General features: G+C 46.1%; 2 protein-coding genes and 1 long non-coding RNA gene across 7 annotated transcripts in view; 1 reads left to right on the top strand and 2 right to left on the bottom strand.

The window, feature by feature from the left end:
* Dcps (decapping enzyme, scavenger) overlaps positions 1–8162 on the bottom strand; it is a 44686-nt gene extending 36524 nt beyond the window's left edge. Inside the window, exons 1-2 of the mRNA XM_028879062.2 lie at positions 7897–8162; positions 6227–6401 (exon numbers count right to left, since the gene is read on the bottom strand). Coding sequence (XP_028734895.1) covers positions 6227–6401; positions 7897–8094 — 373 coding nt within the window. The 5' untranslated portion in view covers positions 8095–8162. The remainder of the gene's footprint in view (positions 1–6226; positions 6402–7896) is intronic.
* LOC119088336 lies at positions 4181–7823 on the top strand. Of its 2 annotated transcripts, XR_005091984.1 has the most exons (5): positions 4181–4329; positions 5441–5505; positions 6389–6549; positions 7235–7348; positions 7663–7823. It is a non-coding gene; the product is annotated as an uncharacterized LOC119088336 (long non-coding RNA). The 2 variants fall into 2 exon arrangements; XR_005091983.1 differs by lacking the exons at positions 4181–4329; positions 5441–5505 and having other exon boundaries at positions 6400–6549; positions 7211–7348.
* An 8397-nt stretch (positions 8163–16559) lies between the features above and the next one.
* The window catches only part of LOC114699775 (TIR domain containing adaptor protein), a 13614-nt gene continuing 7895 nt past the window's right edge, over positions 16560–22278 (bottom strand). Inside the window, exons 3-7 of one of the 4 annotated variants that reach the window (XR_003735580.2) lie at positions 21357–21418; positions 21068–21214; positions 18925–19581; positions 17422–18346; positions 16560–17362 (exon numbers count right to left, since the gene is read on the bottom strand). Coding sequence is in view for 3 of the 4 variants with exons in the window: in XM_028879060.2 (XP_028734893.1) it covers positions 18327–18346; positions 18925–19581; positions 21068–21134 (744 nt within the window). In the remaining variant the exon portion in view is untranslated. The other 3 variants (XM_037207638.1, XM_028879060.2, XM_037207639.1) reach the window with 3 other exon arrangements.

Below are 22278 nucleotides of genomic sequence, written 5' to 3'. Positions count from 1 at the left end.
TGTTTGAAACCTGGGACTTATACAGGGACGCTTGGCTCAATCTGGGAGGAGGGGACTGGACCTGCCTAAACTGAGTCTATCAGGTCAATCTCAGTCCTCGGGGGTGGCCTTAATCTGGAAGTGGTGGGAATGGGGGGTGGGCTGGGGGAAGGGGAGGGGGGCAGGAAGGGGGAGAACAAGGGAATCTGTGGCTGTTATGTAGAACTGAATAGTATTGTAAAATAAAAGAAAAAAAAAGAAATGCAATAACAAAGAAAAAAAATGTACCTCTCACTGAGGACAGAGACTAGAAACTGTTGCAAAATACTTCCTTATCTATCCCAGAACTGTCCCATCGGAGATGTATTCAGTTACTAATCCTGTTTAACAAAGAAAACAGCTAAAGTCACTTCACCAACTTCCTCTGTGCCCCACCTCTCAGCCATGGTCCTCACCTGCGTTTTTTAACACAACAGCCTCTTTTCTGTTCCTCTTTCTTCTCCAGACCACATGCTGTGCTCAGAACCTAGAACACTCTCCCCTTATCCTTCCTGAGCTGGTTCCTTTTCAACCATCAGGTCTCTGCTTGTGTATGACATCTAGTGGCAGAGTCCTGTAGGGCCCCCAGTCTGGGCAGCTCCTGACCCATGGCAACTGAGACGCTGTTCACTTGTTTGCTGTCTGTCTTCCCTTCCAAAAGAGAACGGTTGTTTGCATCACCCACCAGAGCAACTGGACAGAGCAGAACCTCACAATTGTTAAGTGAACAAAGAATGCCCCAGGCTTTTCATTGGCCAAGGCCGGAGCCAGGACTCCAAACCTAACCTGTCTGACCCCATACTTACTCCTTACCCTGTACCATTAGGAAAGTGTTAGCACCGGGACAGAATTTAAGTAAGCCTAGTTCCTAAGCCCATGCTCCCACCCTGGTGTCCCTGGTGTAAGGAAACCATGAGTGGCTTTCAGAGGCTGCCTCTTGTGGTCAGCTGAGAATGTGGAGGGAATAAATGAGAGAGGAGACGGCACATTCTCAGATTTGAACAAGAGGAAAACATTACCAGTCATTGAAGAAATAACCAAAGAAATCAGTCAAACACATGCTCTATGCTGAGTCCAGGATTGTAACCAGCTCAGAAAATAAGTGGTGGGGTTCTCCTAGTCAAGTGATATTATGGGAAGGAAGGCTGGAGAGGCAGCCAGAGATCGGCAAAAAACTTCAAAGATACAACTGTGTACGGGGCACAGAGGACTAAGGTTGCAGGAACTTCACTTTAAGGAACATGGGGTAGCAATGGTGAGCTGTAAACCTGAAACTGAGAACAGAGAGGCAGGGACCATACAAGGTTCTAGGTAGGCCAGGAACTGGAGAGGGTGGAATACTTTGGTAACGCTGCCACCTTGTGGCTATAGAATGCCTGTCCCACAGAAAATAGGAATCTATGGACACTTATTAATTCTCTTTGTACTGCTGAAATCTGTTCAAACTACTGTCAGTGCTAGTAATAATAATTTTGGTATGTCTCTACAGTAAATACTACCTCTGGCGTTCATTTTTCTTTAAATAAGCCAAGTCACTGGGTAATGGGGCAACCTGATTTCCTAACTGTGAGTTGCTGGACTCCTGCTGCCCTGGCTGCCTTAAGCAAAAGGGCTGTGAGTCAAACAGCCAGCACTGACCGTTTCAAAAGCTACATAGATGAAGTGAAGAAACTATACAACAATCACAGCTAAGGGGTCCTGATGGGCAGCCTCACTCAGCTAGCTTTGGCTAGTTCAAGTGGTCTAAAACAGACTTTTTGCTATCACAAGCTTTGCTGAACTCTAGAGGACTCCACAACCATTTATCCATAGGCCATAGATGGAACATTTATTCTAGTGGCCGAGACAAAGGAATACTTGTAATTGGCACAAACACAAATCTTCATTTGCATGAGAGGTGTGCTGTGATTTTTTTTTTTTTCATGCCCTCTCTGGCTGGGAGCAGCAATTCAGTTCACTAAAGTAAACTGAGAGACCATCGCCAGTTCTTGAAGGTACAGTCCCAGCCACAACCATTTCCGAGTTTGCACCAGGCTTTTTGCCATCACAACCCTCAGTGGGCTGTGATATCTTATAACCAGGCTAGAAAAGGAGCATTTATCCTGATGGGCTGGCAGAGGGATGGCTGTGACTGGTACAAAAGGGACAATGCCATGATTCATAGGAAACACAAACCTTCATTTGCATAATTGAGGCACCATCCCCTCTTCGGCTATATGAGCAGACAGGCTAAGGGACACTCATCTGCCCAATTAGACCCAATAAATGTCTTCCCATGAGTGGTCTTTTCTTGCTTACTTTTGTTAACGCAGCTGAGCTGGCAACACAGGGAGAGAAGCAACAGACACAGCAGCATGGCAGCAACCACAGAGGGAGCAGACTGGCAACGGCGGACCAGCCCACAGGCCGAGCTGCAGAACCAGCACGGTGGCTGGCTGCCAGACAGTAGAAGCAGCAGCTGGACAGTTCAGGAGTGGACAGACAAAGAAAAGGAGGCTGAGAGAAACAAGACGTAGAGAGGAGGGAGCTGGAGAGGTGACTCGGTGCTCTTCCTGAGGACTGGGGTTTGTCCCCAGCTCCCGCTTGATCCCTATAACCACCTGTAATTCCAGTCCCAAGGAATCCGATGCCATCTTCTGGCCTCCAAGAGCACTGACCACAGGTGGTGCACAGACACACATGCAAGAAAACACCCACCACATACATAAAAATACACTTTTTTTTTAAGTAGAGAGAAGGCAAGAAGGGGCAGAGGGTGAAAGGGGATAAAAGACTATAAGGGTCAGAGAAGAAAAACTACAGACTCTGATTGCTGGAAGAGTTCCAGAAAACTGTCAATTCGTTAAAACAAACATTCTCAGACACCCTAGGCCAACAGATCTAAGACTGGCTGGTATCAGATGCTATGGGACCCTGACTTACACAAGCTCTCTAGCACTTGCTGAGCTAAGAGTCTGATACCTGAGGCCTGAACAAGGATGGGTTCTTGACCAAGTTCTCATCCAGAGGGTACCAGTGCTGCTCTACCTGCGTGCCTACTGCTACTGCTCACCGCTGTCAAACACTGGGGACACAGAAGCGCCAAAGGCCCCCAAAGGAAGGGTTTCTCCTCAACCGCCCTGACTTGATTCCTTTTCTTTCTTTGTGTGGTAAAGGGGATTAAACCTTGGGCCGCCCATACTTGTGCAAGTGCTCTACAGATAAGCTATATCCTCAGTGTTCCTTCACTTTTATTTTGAGATAGGGTCTCACTAAGACGTCCAGGCTAGTCTTGAACTTGCTCTATGGCCCACACCATAGACCTTAAAAAAGTTTAAAAGACCTTAAACTTTCGAGCCTCTGCCTCAGCTTTCCAGTAGTTAGGACTACGGCCTATGCCCAAAGCTGGATTCTTACCTACAGTCTCCACCCAGGTAGAAGGAACCACACAGCATTTGTCTATCTCTTCACAGTAATTTGTGGCCCTCTTGCCACTGCCCTAAACATACCTATGGGCAGAGATGGCATCTTACTGGACTCTGAAGCAATGGTACTTGGCACTGAGCCAAGTACACTAAAATAGTAACAGTAGCTACTATTAAATAGGTGCTGACTGCTTCTGAATAGATCACATACTGTATTCTTGAATTTCACCTTCGCAATACCTATGAGAATTTCAAATGCAAACCACAAGTAGATGTTTATTTCAATACCAGCTGGGAGTTCTTGAAGAGGCCAATGACTCAGAAATAAAGGCAGGCATCCCCAGCAAAGAGTAAAAACCATTATCTTTCTAATTATAATGTGCATATGACTTGTAGAAAATCTAGCTAGCACACAGGCTCCAGTTCTGTAGTGTGCATTAGGGTCTGGGATTCTGTGCACGAAAAGCTCCTAGGCGGTGCTTAGAGTACTGTTCCACAGATCACATTCCCAATGGCAAAACCCTGGGAAATGGACTGAGAAACTATGGCCTGCAGGTTCTATTTGTCCCACTACCTGAGTGAACACCCAGCAAGCTGGAAGTGATACATTCATTTTTAGAGAGGTGGAGGAAGAGAAGGAATGAGGAGTCTAAGACCATCCGTGCCTCAAAGCCTGGAACATTTACTTCAGTTCTTTACCAAGAGTCTGCCAGCTCAGTATTTATGAAGTCACCAGCGACAGGACAAAGAGTCAGACAAGGAAGGAAGGAACACAGATCAGGCCCTGAAGCCAACTGTTGTGACTTCCAAATCTCTAGGCCATGTTTAGGTAGGGAAGGCAAGCCACAAAACACGGCCCATGTGCTAGCAAAGCAGGGAAAGAAGAGCTCCCATCCCGGGCTCCCAGGTAGGTAGGGGTGGTCATGAGGAAAGGGTCATGTGGGGCTGGGTGGGGAGGAGCCCTCACCAACTGCCACTATCAACATTCACCTTGGAAGAAACGCAGAGGCCAGTGATCACTACCACTTATGTGCAGTGTCACAGAAGTACTTACTGGTGAACAACAACAACAACAAAAAGCGGCTCTGTGGATGCCGCAGGTTGGTCCCAGCAACAGAACCTACTGAATTCTGGCTAAAAGTGGGAAGGGGAGTGGACGGGCTGGAGGAGGAGGAAGAGAGGATGGTACTGACGTAATGGCCCACAGTCTATAGTCGGGTGGCTTCTGTGAGCCACGCCTGGCTATGGTGCCATCCGTCACGCTTCTGCTACCCCGTGTCAAAGAACACATTTACTTAAAGGTCAACGCTTAAGAAAATAAATACAGCTGCCCGTTTCCATCAACTTAGAGCAAAGAATCTGGCAGCCGTTGAGTGAAGAGCAGGATCTGCTCTGAAAGGTTTGCTTGTCTCACATCAAGTGATCACATGTATTTTCAAAGAACAATAGTCCTCATTTATAGAGCTGTGGGAAATACTATGAAAGAGACACTGGGACAGGATATCTGGCAAGCCAAACTGTTCTTAAATGCCAAGGGTCAAATCAGAGTACACGAGGATGTGACCAAATCACCATGTGTGCAAAACACAGTCTAGAATTTCCTGGTTGGGAACCGTCAAGGTCAACCCTTTTCCCTCATGTGCTGCCTACAAAAATCTTGACACATCATGTCTTGATTGGGGCATGGAATGTTTGCCTTTTTAGTGAATTAAAAAATGCTTTCAGGGCTGGAGAGATGGCTTTGTTTAAGCATTCACTGGCTGCTCTTCCAGAAGACTTGGGTTTGATTCCTAGCACGCATATGGAGGCTCTTAAGTCTCTCTAACTCCAGTCCCAGGGGACCGAACACTCTGGCCTCTGTGGGCACTGCGTACACACGGTATACATACATACACGCCAACACCTGTACACCCATACACACACGGATGTTTTTCATCAAAACAAATTTCTGTTACCCATATGTTTCTGCCCTACCCAAGTTCATCCTGCTTGATCATACAGTTTGTCTCTCTTACCAGGAAGTGGGGTTCTTCAGGGAAGTGACGGCCTGGGCTGCCTCCAGCACGCTGCAACAGTGCATGGTGTAAGAGTGTGCTGAGATGGCAGTCTACTGAAATACTTCATTTTCCTGCCACCTACTGCTCTGTGATTTTGAATTGGTTACTTAGCTTTTCCTCACCTATAAAGTCTTCTCACAATAGTGTTGTTCCATGGATTAAATGTATTAAAATGCTACATCCCGAGTTAGTATAATAGTAAGGGTTTTGAAAGTGTTGGGAATTATCAGTTAAGTTCATTAAGAGATGAGTTTATTGCCGAGACATAGTGATGTACACCTTTAATCCCAGCACTTGGGAGGCAGAAGCAGGCAGGTCTCTCTGAGTTCGAGGCCAGCCTGGTCTACACATTGAGTTCCAAGACAGTCAGGGCTACACAGAGAAACCGTGTCTCAGAAAAAAAAGATGAATTTATTATTCCATCCAATGAATAACTTACTCCCCCAATTATACTTCACCATGAAGTATGTATTAACCTTAGTGATCATGGCAGTTCTTTGCTGGGGCAGTCCATCCTAAGAATTGTGGGATGTCTCACAGCATGCCTATCCTCCATGTACTAGATGCCAGTAGCACATACACATCCAGTTCCAACAACCAAGACTGTTTTCAGAGATTGCCAGGTTCTCTGGAGGGAAAAGCCCTCCCTCTTTCATTTAGAACTACTGTATTAGAGTTTTCAAATTTGAAAGAGCCCTTGGTTTCCCACCACCCCATTCTCCCCACATACAACCACTATGTGCTCACCACTCAGATGCCTTGGAGGAAACAGGTTATAGGTGCTGTAGATATCATTGGAGAATTGCAACTTGAGCTCAGGGCTGCCTGTGAGGAGTTGTGCCACGTGTTCTACCTGAAACGGCGTCTTCTCCAGGATCACAACAGCATCTTCTCCATGTGTGTCCCCAGAGTCCTCATTCACCTGCCGGCAGAGATATCAGCAGTGGGTCCCCAGACGCCTACGCGGCCGCCGCTAGAAAAGCTGTACACCATAAGCAGAAGCCTCCAAAGAACATGAAATCCCAGCACTTGGGGCTAGGAAACAGTTTTCTTGGTAAAGCGCATTCCACGTAAGCATGAAGACCTGAGTTCTATCCCCAGAAGCCATGTAAAAAAGCTGGTCGTGATGGTGCTACTTAAAATCCCAGAACCGGGAAGGCAAAGATAAGTGGACCGGTGGGGCCTCCTGGCTGGCCAGCCTAGCCTAATTAGTGAGCTCTTCAGGAGTGAGAAACCTTATCCAACACAAGTAAGCAAAAACAAAAAAAGACAGAAACAATACCTGAGGTTGACTTCTGGTCTCCACATGAACACACATTCAAACACACACACACACACACAAATTAATAAGATGCTCTATATTCAGCAGTAGTAAATATTCAGCCAAGATCTCATTCTTTATAAGCAACCAATCCATCTCATTAGCATGCAAACTTGTTTACATCTTTAATAAAAATTATATAGACACCAAAGAATTGTTTAAAAATTAATTTCCAGGCTAGGCGGTGGTGGCACATGCCTTTAATCCCAATGCTTGGGAGGCAAAGGCAGGTGGATCTCTGAGTTCGAGGCCAGCCTGGTCTACAGTGAGTCCCAGGGCAACCAGGGCTACACAGAGAAACACTGTCTCGAAACAAAAACAAAACAAAACAAAACAAAATGAGTTTCCTTATGAGTCATTATCAGTAGATGTTTGATTTGAATATCTATTTTATACGCCTGTATACCCAGGGTTGTGTAAAACCTTCTCTGCAGAATGCAGTCACGAGTGGAAAAGTTGTCGGCCTCCGTTCTAGAGAAACCTTGCCATCTGCCTTGACTAGGCCTCCTCAGGAGTTTGGGGTGGTCTCCAACTCTGCGGCTAGACAGGTAAGCACGCAGTGTAAGAGCCAGCAGCCTATCCGCCTCCACAGACACGCGTTGCAGTCCAGGAACTCTGTCATCTCCACATCCCAGCCTGGGTCCCTGTCACACATGGGGGCGCACAGCGTGTGGAATGGGTTGACAACGTAGGCTGAAGTCATGGGAAGCAGGGACCACACCTCGCAGTTTTCTCATTTTGGGGGACAGGGCCCAGAGCACCTATTTGCCGAGTTCCTGCCGCCTTTCTACGCACAATGAATGATGGTGAATGGCGTGGGGAATTTAACACGTGCTTTTTTTTTTTTTTTTTAACTTTATAGGTGAGGATATTTGCGGGGAAGGAGGAACTGGGGCAGTCAGACCTAGACGTGTGCCTTCCTTGAATTCCACGGGCAACCCTGTCGCTCCACGCACGGCAGTGGTGGTGACTCCACCTCCCCCGACTAACGTGATTGGTAGTTCCCGGAGTGGAAAAAAAAAACAACCCTCCGCTCTCACGCGAAGATTGGCTCCCTCTTTCCCGCGTCCCCCCGCCCCCCGGTGTTTAATGGTACCTTCCCGTGCAGGAAAATGATTTTGTCCCGCGCAGACTCCCTCAGCACTTTTTGTACTCTAAAGCCGGAGAACGGCAAGCGGACGGGGGCGGAGGCACCATTGCCAACGCCTGCTTCCTTCTCGTCTGTGCTGGGGGTCTCGGCCTCCTCGGCCTCGGGTTCGCGCTTCCTTTTGAGTTGAGGGGCCGTATCCGCCATGCTGCCCGGGAAGAGCCGTCCCCGCCTGCACGTCTGAGCCGCTGCCCACGCCCCTTGCGCTCCCGCCCAGCCTGTGAGGGGCTGGACTTCAACTCCCGGCATGCTCTGGGCAGGCCAGGCCGCTACTCCATTTCCCGGCGTGCTTCGCGCCTCACTCGGCTTCTGCAGGTTTTGCACCTGCTTGGGTGGAGGGTCTACTAATGACTTTTGTGGAGGGGCCAATGGAGTTCGAGTCACTGAGCTCCTGGTCCTGCGGGCAGGCGGTGGGGAAGGGAAAGGAAGGCGGCGAGGCCCTAAGGAGGCTGGCTACGGGTTAGTGGCAGTGGAGAGGACCCACCTCTGCCCAGCGCCTGGGGCGGGAAACTGAAAACACCTTTGGGCTCTGTGTGATGGACACACAGTGTTAAATAGTGACGGTTTACATTAACATCCCTACTCACGAGCAGGCGTGGAAAGAATGTTTTTAAAATAAATCTACAAGCCATTTTATTTCTTAGCTGTTATTTTTTTTTTTTAACAGTGGGTACTTAAGCCATTTTCCATTTTTCTCCAACTTTCGTAATTTTACATCAGTTTTTCCCCTTTATATGTAGACTTGTCCTTTTTTTTGCTGAAAAGAAAAAGTAAGCCAACAGGGTAGATCATACGAGTCTTTCCATCACTTCCTTCTACCCTAAAGGCTTCGTCCCTCTAAATCCAGTTTGCCTGTAATTCTGTCCTGCTACCCTGGGATGTGATTTGTATTATTCTTTTATTGCAGCTAGAGGAGTGGTAATAAAACTTGTGGTTTCTGGGTTTTGTACGTGTCTTGTGTGGTCATTCGTTCTGATTAGCCCATTTTTCCTTCCCTTTAATTTGCAACTCCAAATATTGTCAAGAACAGATAGTCTGCCAAACGTTATTTTTGTCAATATTTTTAATTTTTTAGACAAATGTAATGGATGTGGCAAAACTTTTTTTCAGTTTTTAATATTAAGATGTAATTTTCAATCTGCTTTTTGAGTTAGTAACAAAGTGTACCATGTTTTAATAATAGATTGAGCTTTGGATAGTATTCCATAGGAACATGAGTTGGATACGACTGTTTTAGAAGTAGAGAGACTTATCAGGGGACCTGGAATCTGGTATAATCATCTGCAAGTTGTCACTTGTCCATAGGCTTCCTCACCTTTTACGAATCTACAATCTGAGGTTATCAATTACATGGAAGACCAGAAAGAAATGTCTCACAAGGCCAATGGCAGTAACAAAACCTACTCAGTTCTAGGACATTATTTTTATGAAAAATCTGAACATTTTTTCAACTCAGAAAAATGAAAGAAAATGGCCAAGCATGATGTGTTCAATACCAGTGTTGTACCCAGAGTCCCCCAAAGACCACCAAGAGACCAAATCTAATGCAAAAGCAAAGTCTTTGTATTGTTTCGAGTTAACTCTGGACTCTCTGTCCGTCTGATGCAGCAGCAGAGCAGGAGAGACCCAGAGTAGCAATGCGGCAGGGTTTTTAAAACAAGGGGGCTGGGGTCTATAGACTACATAGGAACAGACTCAGGACTGATGTATTCCAGTGGCAATCATGTTAGTAACTTTTAATTGGCTAGTGTTAGTTGGGGGTTACAGTTACCATTTTTGGACAGGCTTGGACAAGTCCCAGGCTTTGTTCTTGAGCAGCCATGGAAGCTGGCTGGCCTACCACATACTGATTGTGGGAGCTGCTCAGTGGCCCAGGCTCTGTTCTTGACTCATGCACATAGCTCTAAGTTGGTGAGGGGTCCCAGACAGTAAACAACTGGCTGAACCTTGAACAGTCAGTACGTGCAGAAAAGGGAGCTACTGCAAGGACTATGTCTTCTGTTCATGGCCTTCCCAGAAACTGCTTTTCTGTTAGATGTGTGTGCACACATGTCTTAAAGGGGATTGGACCTTGAGCAGTTAAGCATGTGCTCTGCCATAGAAATACACCCTCAGTCCTTGAGTAGGGTTCTGACTTCTGGAGACAGAAACCAAGTCAAGTGCTCATCAAACTTCCTTAGTCGAGCCTGTGTGAATTCCTGTCTTGACGCCCCTGGGCCTGGCAGAAAGCGACATTCTTTACTCACCACAGTCCTAGGTGTTACCCATGAGCCGGCAAGAGTAGAAGTCCTAAGCAGAAGGGCTTTTTAAGAGCTGGTTGGGGGCGACTGCTGTCTCCTGCTGTTTGACAACAGCAAGCTGTGACAGTGCCCTCTAGTGGACTGAGCTTTGTCAGTTTGCGTCTCCTAAACTAACATGGAGTGATATACTCAGAAAAAAACTTGCCGTTTCTTAAATTATTTCAGAGACGATTCTAAATCTGGAACGATGATAAATGTGGGGATTTTGTTTTATTTGTGTCTTGGTTCTTTGAGACAGGCTTGTTTCAAACTGAACCCAATATGATGAGTACAGGCATGCACTAAAATAATTTGTATTTGGGGTATTTATTCATTCATTTATTGTATGTGTGCAGGGGTGCATAAATAATGATAAAACATTATTTTACAACTCTCAATGGGTGCAAAAGCTATTTGGAGAAAACTGTTTTTATACATGGGATGAAACACTATAAATTCAAAACTTGCAGCTAAAAATTAGCTCTACTAACCCATCTCCTTAACTTTTGTTTTTATTCATTTCTAGTCAAAACCAACAAGCTGTCTTTCTTGAAATTTTATTTATATAGACTCAAGCCAAAAAGAAAAGAGAGCTGTGCTATCCAATAAGGGGGTGTAACCCACATTATTGGCCACATTCCCAAGGGTCATAGCCCCTTGGTTGGCCACCTGCACACTAGGGCCTCAGGACCTCTGTGTGTTTCCGCTAGACAGAAAATTGAAGGAGCACACTGGGTAAGACAATACAGAGAAACGAAAGCTGCCCAGTGGGTTCCTAGAAGTCAAGCTGGGGTTTATTAATAATTCAAACAAAGCCGGGCAGTGGTGGCACATGCCTTTAATCCCAGCACTCGGGAGGCAGAGGCAGGCGGATCTCTGTGAGTTCGAGGCCAGCCTGATCTACAAAGTGAGTTCCAGGAAAGGCACAAAGCTACACAGAGAAACCCTGTCTCCAACAAACAAACAAACAAACAAAATTCAAACAAGTTAAAGTTCTGGGCACAGTGGTATGTGCCTGTAATTCCAGCACATGGGAGGTAGAGGCAGGAGAATCATGAGTTGACGGTCAGCCTGGGATACATAGAATGATCCTGTCTCAGACAAAACAAAACAAAAAAACCCCAAAAAACCAGAAAACATACAAACACCAAAAGGTGGAGCTGACTTGTCTTAGGGTTTCTATTGCTGTGATGAGACGCCATGACCAAAAGCAGTTTGGAGAGGAAAAGGTTTGTTTCGTCTTATACTTCCAGGTAAATCCATCACCCACTGAGGGAAGTCAGGGTAGGAACTCAAGCAGGGCAGAAACCTGAAGACAGGAGCTGATGCAGAGGCCATGGAGGAGTGCTGCTCACTGTCTTGCTCCCCACGGCTTGCTCAGTCTGCTTTCTTATAGAACTCAGCACCACCAGCCCAGGGTTAGCACCACCCACAATGGGCTAGGCCCTGTCACATCAATCACTGAGCAAGAAAATGTATGAGAGGCTTGCTTACGGGCTAATCTGGTGTGGGTATTTCCTCAATTGAGGTTCCTTCTTCCAAAGTAACTCCAGCTTGTGTCAAGTAGATATAAAACTAGCCAGCACACTGTTTCCCTTAGTTACTTTCTATTCCTGTGATAAGACAGCATAACTAAGGAAACTTACAGAAGAGTTTATTTGGGGCTTATAGTTTCAAGAGGTTAAAGTTCATGACCATTGTGGCAGGGAGCACAGCAGCAGGAAGTCAGGCATGGGGCTGGAGCCATAGCTGAGAGCTCCTATCTTGAGACCTGAGGCAGAATGAAAGAGAAAGAAAGAGACACGGGGAAAGATGAAAATCTTTTAAAACCTCAAAGCCCAACCCCAGAGCACACCTCCTCCAACAAGGCACACCTCCTAATCTTTCCACCAACTGGAGACCAAGTATTAAAACATATGAGCCTGTGGGGGCCATTACCATCCAAACCATCACACTGCTGGAAGGCTGTTAGGTCATCTTGGTGCTGTTCTTGGAAGGACTTAATGTATTTTTTCCTTTGTGGGCCTGGGGTTAGAACATGGGGGCCAATGCATGCTCAGGCAGAAGCCTACTACACCCTCCTACAGATTCATTCTTACGAGATTTATTTTTTTTTATCCTCCGGCGCCTCACCTCCATGAGATCTTATACCCATGTATTCTTTATGATGTCCCATGTCAAGAGGCTAGCACCATAGATATGGCCACCTAATCCGGGACTTCAGTTTCCAAAACGAAGCTAAATAAACTTCTTTACAAAGGACCTAGGCTCAGGTATCATGTTATAGTGTAGAAAATAGATCAAGATGTCTTCTTTTCAAGGAGGTACTACAGCTAGAAATTTGGTAAGAATTCTTACATTTTTCAGAGCTGTGTATGATGGTGTACACTTGTAATCCCACCACTCTGGAGGCAGAGGCATGAAGATCAGCCACAAGTCTGAGGTTAGCCTGCTGTGGGATGTCTTTCTGTATGCTGTGAATATGTGTGGCTCCCATTAGATAATAAATAAAGCTGTATAAATAAAAGGAGCAACATGTAATGGGACACAGGTAAAGCCATGGAACATATGGCAATATATAGATTAATAGTAATGGGTTGAGTTAAATTATACAACCTAGCTAGCAAGAAGTAAGAAGCCATAGGCCATACAGTTTATTATTATTAAGCCTCTGAGTGATTATTTTATAAGCAGCTGTGGGACGGTGGGGCCCGTGGGACTGGAGAAACTTCTGGCTACACTAGCTTGATCTACACCATGAGTTTCAGGGCAGTTAAGGGCAAGGTAGTGAGATTCTATCTCAAACAAACAAATGCACACCTTTTCCCCCTCTTTTTTCCCTGCTGACTTCTGCCAGTTCTTCTAGGGTTTTATCTGTGGGTCCCAAAATAAATGAAACATCCCAGAATCTCCTGGCTAGTTCACCAAATAGGAGAGTTTAAACGATAAATATATATAATTACATAGGAATGTATATATGAATGAATTGTTTTTTGCATTTGAATACTTGACTCCTGGTTGATGGAGCTGTTTGGGAAGGATTAGGAGGGGTGGCCTTGCTTGAGGAAGTATGTCCCCAGGGGCAGGCTTTGAGAGCTTAAGGCCTCAACCTACTCCCAGTTGCTCTCTGCTCCCTGCCTCCTATTTGCCGCCAGCTTCCCTGCTGTGATGAACCCTCTGCAGCCCAAATAAACCCTTCCTTCTATAAGTTGCTTTGGTCATGGTGTTTTACCACAGCAATAGGAAGTGACTAATATAATCTCATAAATCCATAATTGGGAATATAAGTGTAAGAAACAACAGATTAAACCTATAATCCCAGCATTTGGAAGTTGAGGTAGGAGGATCACCATGTGTTTGAGTCCAAAAAGTCTCTGAACTCCATCTCACGGAGTGGGACTTAAATCCAATCAGGTATTGGTTGGTTACGCCCACAAGCTTTGTGCCACTATTGCAGAAGCAGAGCTAGTCCCCTTAAAACCTCACCTTGGGTAACTTTGGCGTTACCAGCATCAAAGTCCGTGAGAATTTTTTCTTGTGCAGTTTCGATTCCCCGGAATAGTCCTCTAGTCTTCTGCTTAGGAGACAGAAGCACCTAAGTGCCAGTCAAACACAGAACAATCCTGTTAGGGCCGGGAGGGCGGTTGCAGCACTTGAGCCTGCCTTAAGAAGAGAAAGTGGAGAAATTGATGACTCCTCAGGCACTCATTCAACCTGTCCCTCATGACTTTAAATTGTAGACGCTCAGAACTGGAAGGGTCCTTGTCCACTGACATGATTTGGCTACCACTTGATTTTGAAAGCAATCGTTATTCAACAAAAGGGTAGTGCAATTTTTTTTTTTAATTTCTTGAGAGAGGGTCTCTCTGTGTAACCCCCGTGGTTGTCCTGGAACTCGCTTTGCAGACCGAGCTGGTCTCAAACTCATGGAAATCCACCTGCCTCTGCCTCCCGGAAAGCTGGGATTAATTCCACCGCCGCCACCACCTCCAAGTTCAATCTACTTTGTAATGCTTTTAGTAATAAAGAACTCACAGCCCAGATTGTCCTAATTTTTGTCAAATAGCCTATAGAATCTTTAGAATAAGTAAAACATAAAATTAAAAAATAAATTTTATATATTTCATTTGAGCTATGGAACTTGAGACCTTCCTTGTCTCGGGAAACAAAAAGTAGGGCTGGAAACCTGGCCTGGAGGTTGAGAGTGCTTTCTGCTCTTCCAAAAGACCCAACTTCAGTCCCACCACTCATGGGGCAAGTTCCTGTAAGTCCAGCTCCAGGGGACCCGGGGGATCCCTTCTGGATTCCAAGGCCACGTGCACTCATGTCATGCTGCCCTCCCCTCATGTAAAACCCCACAGCAGGCACCGGTTAGTGGGGCAATGACTGGCCCATTCCCTTTAAGCAGTATGACATCAATGCCTGAATGGCCGCTGTTGTGACTTCCTTCACAATTGCATGAGAGGTGCACAGAAACCAAGTAAAACCTATAGTCATTTAAAATCAATAGTGTAGTATGGTACTTAATGTCAAACTAACGTATTATGTCTATGCTATTTTAATTTTAAGTCACTCTTTATAGTAGCAGCAGAAAATGAAGTGAGAAAGAATAAATCTAATAAAACATATTAATATGAAAAATATTATAGAACTTTATTGAAACACATTTAAAGACATAAGTGGAGATTCTCCTTTATGGATACAAAGGCTTTATCATAAAAGTACCTGCTTTTCCTAGTCAAATTCATAAACTCAGTGTAACTCCAATAAAAATATACTTTTCCTGGGCACCTGACAGTATGAATACACAATATAGAGAAGTAGGAATTAAGAAATGATAGAGCGATTTAGAAGGACAAGAAGAGTGGGAAGAACTGACCCACAGGGCATTAAGGCTTTTTTCAAAGATGCTATGGCACTAACACAGGGTCTACTTGAAGGAGACTAGAGAACCAGCCTGGGTCTGATGACGTACACCTTTAATCCCAGCACTGTACTGGGGAGGCAGAGGTAGACAGATCTCTATGAGTTCGAGGCGAGCCTGGTCTACAGAATGAATTCTTAACCAGCCAGGGCCACATAGACAGACAGAAACCAACAAACAGCTATCAGTGGGGATAGGATGGATGGGCATTGAAGGCATTCCATATGGAGTTTATCTTCACCTTGGCAAAAATTGCCATTTGGGCAAGAAACTGTTCTTGCCTGGACTGCTTGATCGACTGGACATGCAAGACCCATAGAAAGGTGACCACTGAACTTTGCTTGACAAAATGGTCCTTCAGGTTCCTGCTTCGCAGAGGAAACTGCCAGACATTCTACAGAACACAGACAGAAGTGACTGAGAGACTCTAGGCCTGTAGGTTAAAGACAGATGCCCCAACTTTACAAAGGGACATTAGGTGACTGTCCAGGCTGCCAGCTGTCTCTGTCTACACTGGCAAGACTCCTGAAAGTTGCTTGTGTCCTTCTCAACTCATAGGTAGTATTATATCCTTCTGAGGTCTTTGATGTAGTTGAAGACTAGATAGTTATAATTTTCCTTAGTTATGATAAAAGATAAGTTAGATATGAAACCTTAGACTCACAAATATAGGGTAGATAGGATATCTTCTTTAATTTTGCCAAATATAAATAGACTAGATATTATAACTGTAATTCTTGTTTGATAATTTTGTTATATGTAAATTTACTATGTGAAAGTTAAAATCTTCCTTTTTTTAAAAAAAAAAAGAAGAGAAAAGGGGAAGTGTGGATATTGTTCTGTATAAATAAAATACTGATTGGCCAGTAGCCAGGCAGAAAATATAGACGGAACAGAACAAAAAATTCTGGGAATAGGAAGGCTGAGGCAGAGAGACACTGCCAGCTGCCGCCATGACAAGCCAGATATAAGGTACCGGTAAGCCACGAGCCATGTGGCAACTTATAGATTAATAGAAATGGGTTAATTTAAGATAAAAGAAGTAGATAACAAGAAGCCTGCCACGGCCATACAGTTTATAAGTAATATAAAGCGTCTGAGTGATTATTTTATATGTGGGCTATGGGACTGCGGAGGCTTGGTGGGACCTGGAGAGAAGCTCTCCAGCTACACTACCGAGTAACTGATAGAAACCGGTCAGTTTGGGATAGACACCATTTCAAAAAGCCAAAAAGAAAACAAACAACAGACAAACCAAACAATCCCAACTGGAGTAAAGATCTAAATATGAATAGAAATACTGTGAAAGAAAATATAAACAACTTTTTTTTTTTTCAAGATTGAATGTAGAAGATAGGAAAAACCACACAGGGAGAATTTTGTAAGACACAAAAAGCACCGACTACAGCTTCATAACAGCATTTTATATTAAGGTGAAAATGTAACTTTATCGTGCTTAAAAAAAAAAGCCCTCATGGTTTAGAGGTATGTAACTCAATGTTTAGGGGGAAAGCACCTGGAATTTGCTTTAAAGTGATCTTAGAGCCGTGGTTCTCAACCTTCTTAATGCTGTGACCCTTTAATACAGTTCCTCATTGGTGCAGCGACCCCCAACCATAGAATTATTTTCATTGCTACTTCATAACTGTAATTTTGCTCCTGTTATGAATCATGAATATGTGACATGCGGAATATCTGACATGAGACCCCTGTGAAAGGGCTGTTTGACCCACAGGCTGAGAACGCTGACCTAAAACAAAAGGAAACTCACGAGTGACACAATACATGGACATACCTCACAAACATGTCACACAAAGGGAAATGCACTGTGATGCAATTCACATAAAAGATAAAGTCATAAAAATAAATAACGTTTTGCTGGGATGCATATATCTACAGAAATTTCATACAGAAAAGCTCAAAACAAGTTCAAAATTCAGAATATTGGTTATTTTTGTTAGGAAACATGAGGGGCCTGGAATTCAGAACACAAAGAAAACAAGCATGTTAGGAATATCGTTGTATTGTATTTTATATAACAAGGTGGTAGGTGCATGAGTATGGTATCGTATCCTTTAGAATATTTTGTATGTAACAAAAAATATCATAATTTAAAAATAATTTGTTTTCAGTAAGGGGACATGGTGAAAGGACCAGGGAAGACAATGGCAGCTGACCACGTTTCTGTTCTTACTGAGAATACAGGTGACACCTTGCTTCTCCCTGGGAGTACACACTGGTTCCTGCCCGTTCAACAGAGACAGGTGACACCTTGCTTCTCCCTGGGAGTACACACTGGTTCCTGCCCGTTCAACAGAGACAGGTGACACCTTGCTTCCCCCTGAGAGTACACACTGGTTCCTGCCCGTTCAACAGAGACAGGTGACACCTTGCTTCTCCCTGGGAGTACACACTGGTTCCTGCCCGTTCAACATAGACAGGTGCTACGAAGCATGGGCTCTAGCAGATGTCTGAGGAGGTCCTATGTGTCACAGGGTCCAGGTGAAGAAGCTGAGTCCTGCACCCTGCTAGGGTAGAACCACTGCCTGGCTGGGTTTGCATTTCAAATGACATTTGTCAGTAAGTGAAACCCAGTGTGGAGCTGGATGTGCCTCTCTTCCGGCTTTGTGAAGTGGGCTGACATCTTTGGGAAGGAGCTACAAGTAGTGTGAGTGTGTGGGAAGGACCTGATACCCGCCACCTCTTCCCGGCTTCCCTAGGCAACTGGGAAGAGCATTGACTTATAGCTCATCAGTCAGGTTCATCCCTCTTGAAGAATGGTACCCATTTACCCCAGTGCCTGTTTCTGGGGGGAAGAAGACAGCTATGTGTCAGCTTCCTGTCCAGTGAAGCAGCAGACAAGATATTGCTGACTCTCCTGATATCACAATCTCTTGACAACTCAATGACTTCCTCGTTGCCTTCCTGGGGGAGTCCCTGGCTTTCTCCTGCCCTTCTTGGGGAGTCCCCATCTTCCTCCTGGTCTCCTTGGGGGAGGTCCCCATCTTCTGCCTGGCCTTCTTTTGGAGCCCACAGTAATGGAAGCTGGAAGCAATCTGATCCCGTGTCCTGTGCAGAGTGCAGCTGGCTCTGGCTCCTGAAGCCTCCTGCCATAGCTACTGGAATCCAGCACCTGGTGTGAGCTATTTCCGACTTTTCTCCTGACAACTTCAGTGTCAACTTAGGGTTTCTAGATCTGAAAGAGACGGAGGAGAATCACAAGGCTTGTCACTCTCCCCAAACCCAGCAGCTGTTCCTCCCCGTCGGGTCCTCCCCTCTTGTTTTCGTCATGGTTTCGACCCACCCCCTGCAGCATGTCCCTCCCGGACACACTACAGGCCGCAGCTGGTTTCTTTTACCTTTTTACCGTTTTCACAGGGCCGAACTGACGTCACCCCTGGCATCTGCCCAGCTGCTGGAACACACCTCTAATCCAGTTTCAGAGAGAAACCCATCACTATCACTAACACCATTTGCTAACTGATATGAACTGAGGACTCCGTTTGTGCTAGGCCCTGCCCGTTCTGAATACTTGACATGTGCTCATTCTGCAGTAAGGGAGTCAGTCCTAAGGAACAGTGAAAAATCCAAGGTTCAGAGGGGCTAGGTAACATGCCCAAGTAACTCAAGTGCTAACGGGTGACAGTGCCAGGGTACAAATGCAGTCTTCTCCAGAAGCTCTTTCAATTCCTGGAGCTACAGAGACTGCCTCCTAAGGTCCTGATATAGACACTGGCTGACTCTTCACCCCCTCCAGGCCCTCCTATATCTTACAGCGTATGACAGCCTCCTTGACTTGGTAAAAGCCACCATCCTGGCCTCTGCCGTCCACATAGTACATGAATCGAAGTTCCGGAGGGTAGGCGGCTCTGGTCAGGCCGGATAGCAGGGGGATGGTGCAGCCCTCCGCCCCCGGGGCCTCCGTCAGGGCCTGCAGCATCTGGTACTTGCACCAGGGGTCCCGAAGGAAGCCTGGGGTGATGAGTAGCACGCGGCAGTGACTACTACTCAGTGCCTGGCATAGCTCAGAAACAATGGCGCCCCCTGGAGTTGCATCCCGAAGCTGCAGAAAGCAGCGCAGGCTGGCCTTGCTACTACTCTCCAAGTAGGAGACCAGCGCCTGGGCGGCCTCCAGGTCCTCCTCACTGTGGCATACGCAGACATCATAGTCTTTGCTCCAGCGGCCACTGCTGCTGCTGGGGTCCATGTGTGTTGGTTGCAGGGTAGGAGCCAATCCTGAGCTGCGGCTCTGGGGTGAGCTGTGGCTAGGAGGTGAGCTGCAGCTAGCGGGTGAACTGCGGCTCGGGTGTGAGCTGCGGCTTGGGGGTGGGGGACCGTCCTGTGTGGCTGTCTGTGAGCCATCACTGGGGTGGCTTTCCTGGGAGACCGGCATCTTCTTGGGCTTCTTCAACAGAGTCTGCCTGAGCCAGTCTACAGGGAGGAAACAGAGAGCTGAGATTTGCTGCCTGCAAGCTGAAGCCCCTCCCCCAAAGGAAATGGGTGGGACTCTGCCAGCTCCACTTTACCCTCTGTCCTGCTGCTAGCCTGCTGTTGGGCACACCCCTCAGGTCTTGCCTGAGAGTTCCTGCTGTCTTTAAAGGTTCCCCAATACTGAGGGAACCCGAATCCTGTCCAAGTGTTTTACCAGCCCAATTAAGAAGGGCGGCCTTAATGGGGTCGCCATGGTGAGGTAGGAGGGGTAGTTCAAGGCCAGGCTGAAAAAAAAAAACCAGTGAGGTTTTTTTTTTTTTTTTTTTTTTTTTTTTTTTTTTTAAATAAAGTAAAATTTGCTGTGCATGGTGGCCCATGCCTTTAATCCCAGCACCTGGGAGGCAGAGTTCGAGGCCAGCCTCGTCTACACATTGAGTTCCAGGCCAGTCAGAGCTACATAGTGAGACCCTCTCTGAAAAATAAAATAAAAGTTTAAATTAGAAAAAAACAATTTATTTAATTATAAATTAATAATTTAATTATAAAATGAAATATAGATGGCCTTGTTCTGTTGTAGGTCATTTGATATCTGCTATCCAGAGCCCACTTGGATCAGAAGGCTCTGCAACCAGAGTAGTCAACTGCCTGTCTAAGTGGACATCTACAGATAAGTATTAATCAGGCCCAAGGCCTAGCTGCAGCCCTGAGAAATGAATTAAGATAAGGTAAGAATGGGAAGGGCCAGGGAAGATGGGTACAGTGATATATGCCTGTAATCCCACAACTTGGGACATAGAATCGGAGGATCAGAGATTCAGGGTCAACCTCAACTACAATGGCAAGTTCAAGGCAGCCTGGGTTAATACAAATGAGTAACCACAAAAGGAGAAAAAGGGCCAGGGCACTGGACTGTCCTGCTGTTCAGAGGTGAAGGGCTATTAGAGCTCCCAGGCAACACAGAGCTTGGTACTTCAGAAGCCCCATGTGCCAGGCCCCAGATGTGACTGTAGACCTGCCATACTGCTTGCTCTATGACCTTCTGCAAACTGGCCTAGGTCTCCATTGCCTCATCTATAAAATGAGTTTGTTTAGTTCCTGAAGATAAATTGTAAGTACTCCATATTACTAAACACAGCCGTATTGGGGATTGTTTCATTTTTTCTTTCCTGTTTCCTTTCTTTGAACAGTTCTGGGAAAGGATTCAGATGACAAGATACACCATGTTCAGCATTCAGCACAATGGTTTGCAGGCCAAGCAGGCCAGAAAACATGTGAAACCAAGGCCTGCTGAATCCATTGCGCATCCCTTATTCCCCCCTCTCCATGACACTCTGGGTCATCTCACCGGCAGGCAGCTCTGTCCCCAACACCAGCCTCTCTGCATCTCTCCTCTGAGTCTGGACAAGTCAGTCTTCTCACCTCCCCAGCAGACTGGGGATCACTCTCTCAGGAACCAGAGCATAACTAGGAGACAGGCTCCACTCACCAGCTATCTTGTCCCGAGGCTTCTTGGACTGAGCGGGAGAGGCTGGGACAGAGGATGATGAAGCCATAGCGCAGGCCTCCAAACTAACCCTGGGAGAGCAGGCATCGGGGGAGCGGCAGGAGGGGACAGAGCCATGGAACAGCCATCCTGCCAGGGACAGAGAATCACAAAAACCGTGCTTACCTACCTGGAAGTTCTGCTTTCCTCCTAGTCCCTAACGACGCCGTTTCTACATAGGTTCATGGGACCAGGGAAATGACGCAGATCTGTGACATGTGACCAGACTTACAAGGTACAAACTTGGTCGAGTGACTGTTCTCTGCTTCACTTGGCCAGGAGTGCGTTTGGGATCTGGGAAAACAGAGAGAGGACAGGCAGCTCTTCAGAAGGACTTCCTGTGTCCATGCTGAATTGGGAGACGCACTGGCCATTTGGACAGGTGGATGAGTGCTAAGCAGTAGGAGTACTCGAAACAAGTCCTACATTTCCTCTGTGTGTCTTCCCCTAACCCCATCCACCCCCTCACCTAGCCCTCACCCCTCAGCTAGGGAACCAATGTCATAAAATGGGGACCACTGCCGGCTACACACAGATTTCACGGATTTTCACCTCATGCTGACCGTGGCCTTCAACAGTCTTTCCAGGCTTTGGTGTCTCCATCTGTGATGCTGGAAACTGCAACCCAGCATTACCATGTGAATAACATGAAGGAATTTATGTAATGTACTAACAGTACCTCGTGTATAAAAAATTGTTAAGAAAGCATTGTGGAGCAGTATGTTCCTATCCAGATGTGGTAGCATACACCTGTGGTCTCAGGTACACAGGAGGCTGAGGCAGGTGGATTACTTGTATCTATGAGTTTAGATCAGCTTCAGAAATCTATTGAGACCCTAATTTTTTTTTTTGTTTGTTTGGTTGGTTTTTATGGTTTGTTTTTTGAGTTTAGCTTTGGTGCATGTCCTGGAACTTGATCTGTAGATCAGGCTGGCCTCGAACTCACAGAGATCCACCTGCCTCTGCCTCTCGAGTGCTGGGATTACAGATGTGCACCAGCAGCAGTTTTGAGACCCTATCTTAAAAGAAAACGAACAGGAGGGTGTGGCGGTACACACGTGTAATCCCAGCACTCACAGGAGGACTACTGTGAATTTCAGGCCAGCTTGGGCTAGCTACCTAGTGAGTTCCAGGCTACCTAGGGATATATAGTG

Source organism: Peromyscus leucopus, chromosome 7, assembly GCF_004664715.2.
Source record: "Peromyscus leucopus breed LL Stock chromosome 7, UCI_PerLeu_2.1, whole genome shotgun sequence".
Taxonomy (NCBI): domain Eukaryota; kingdom Metazoa; phylum Chordata; class Mammalia; order Rodentia; family Cricetidae; genus Peromyscus; species Peromyscus leucopus.
The sequence above is the reverse complement of the archived record's forward strand: the minus strand, read 5'-3'. Positions and strand labels throughout refer to the sequence as shown.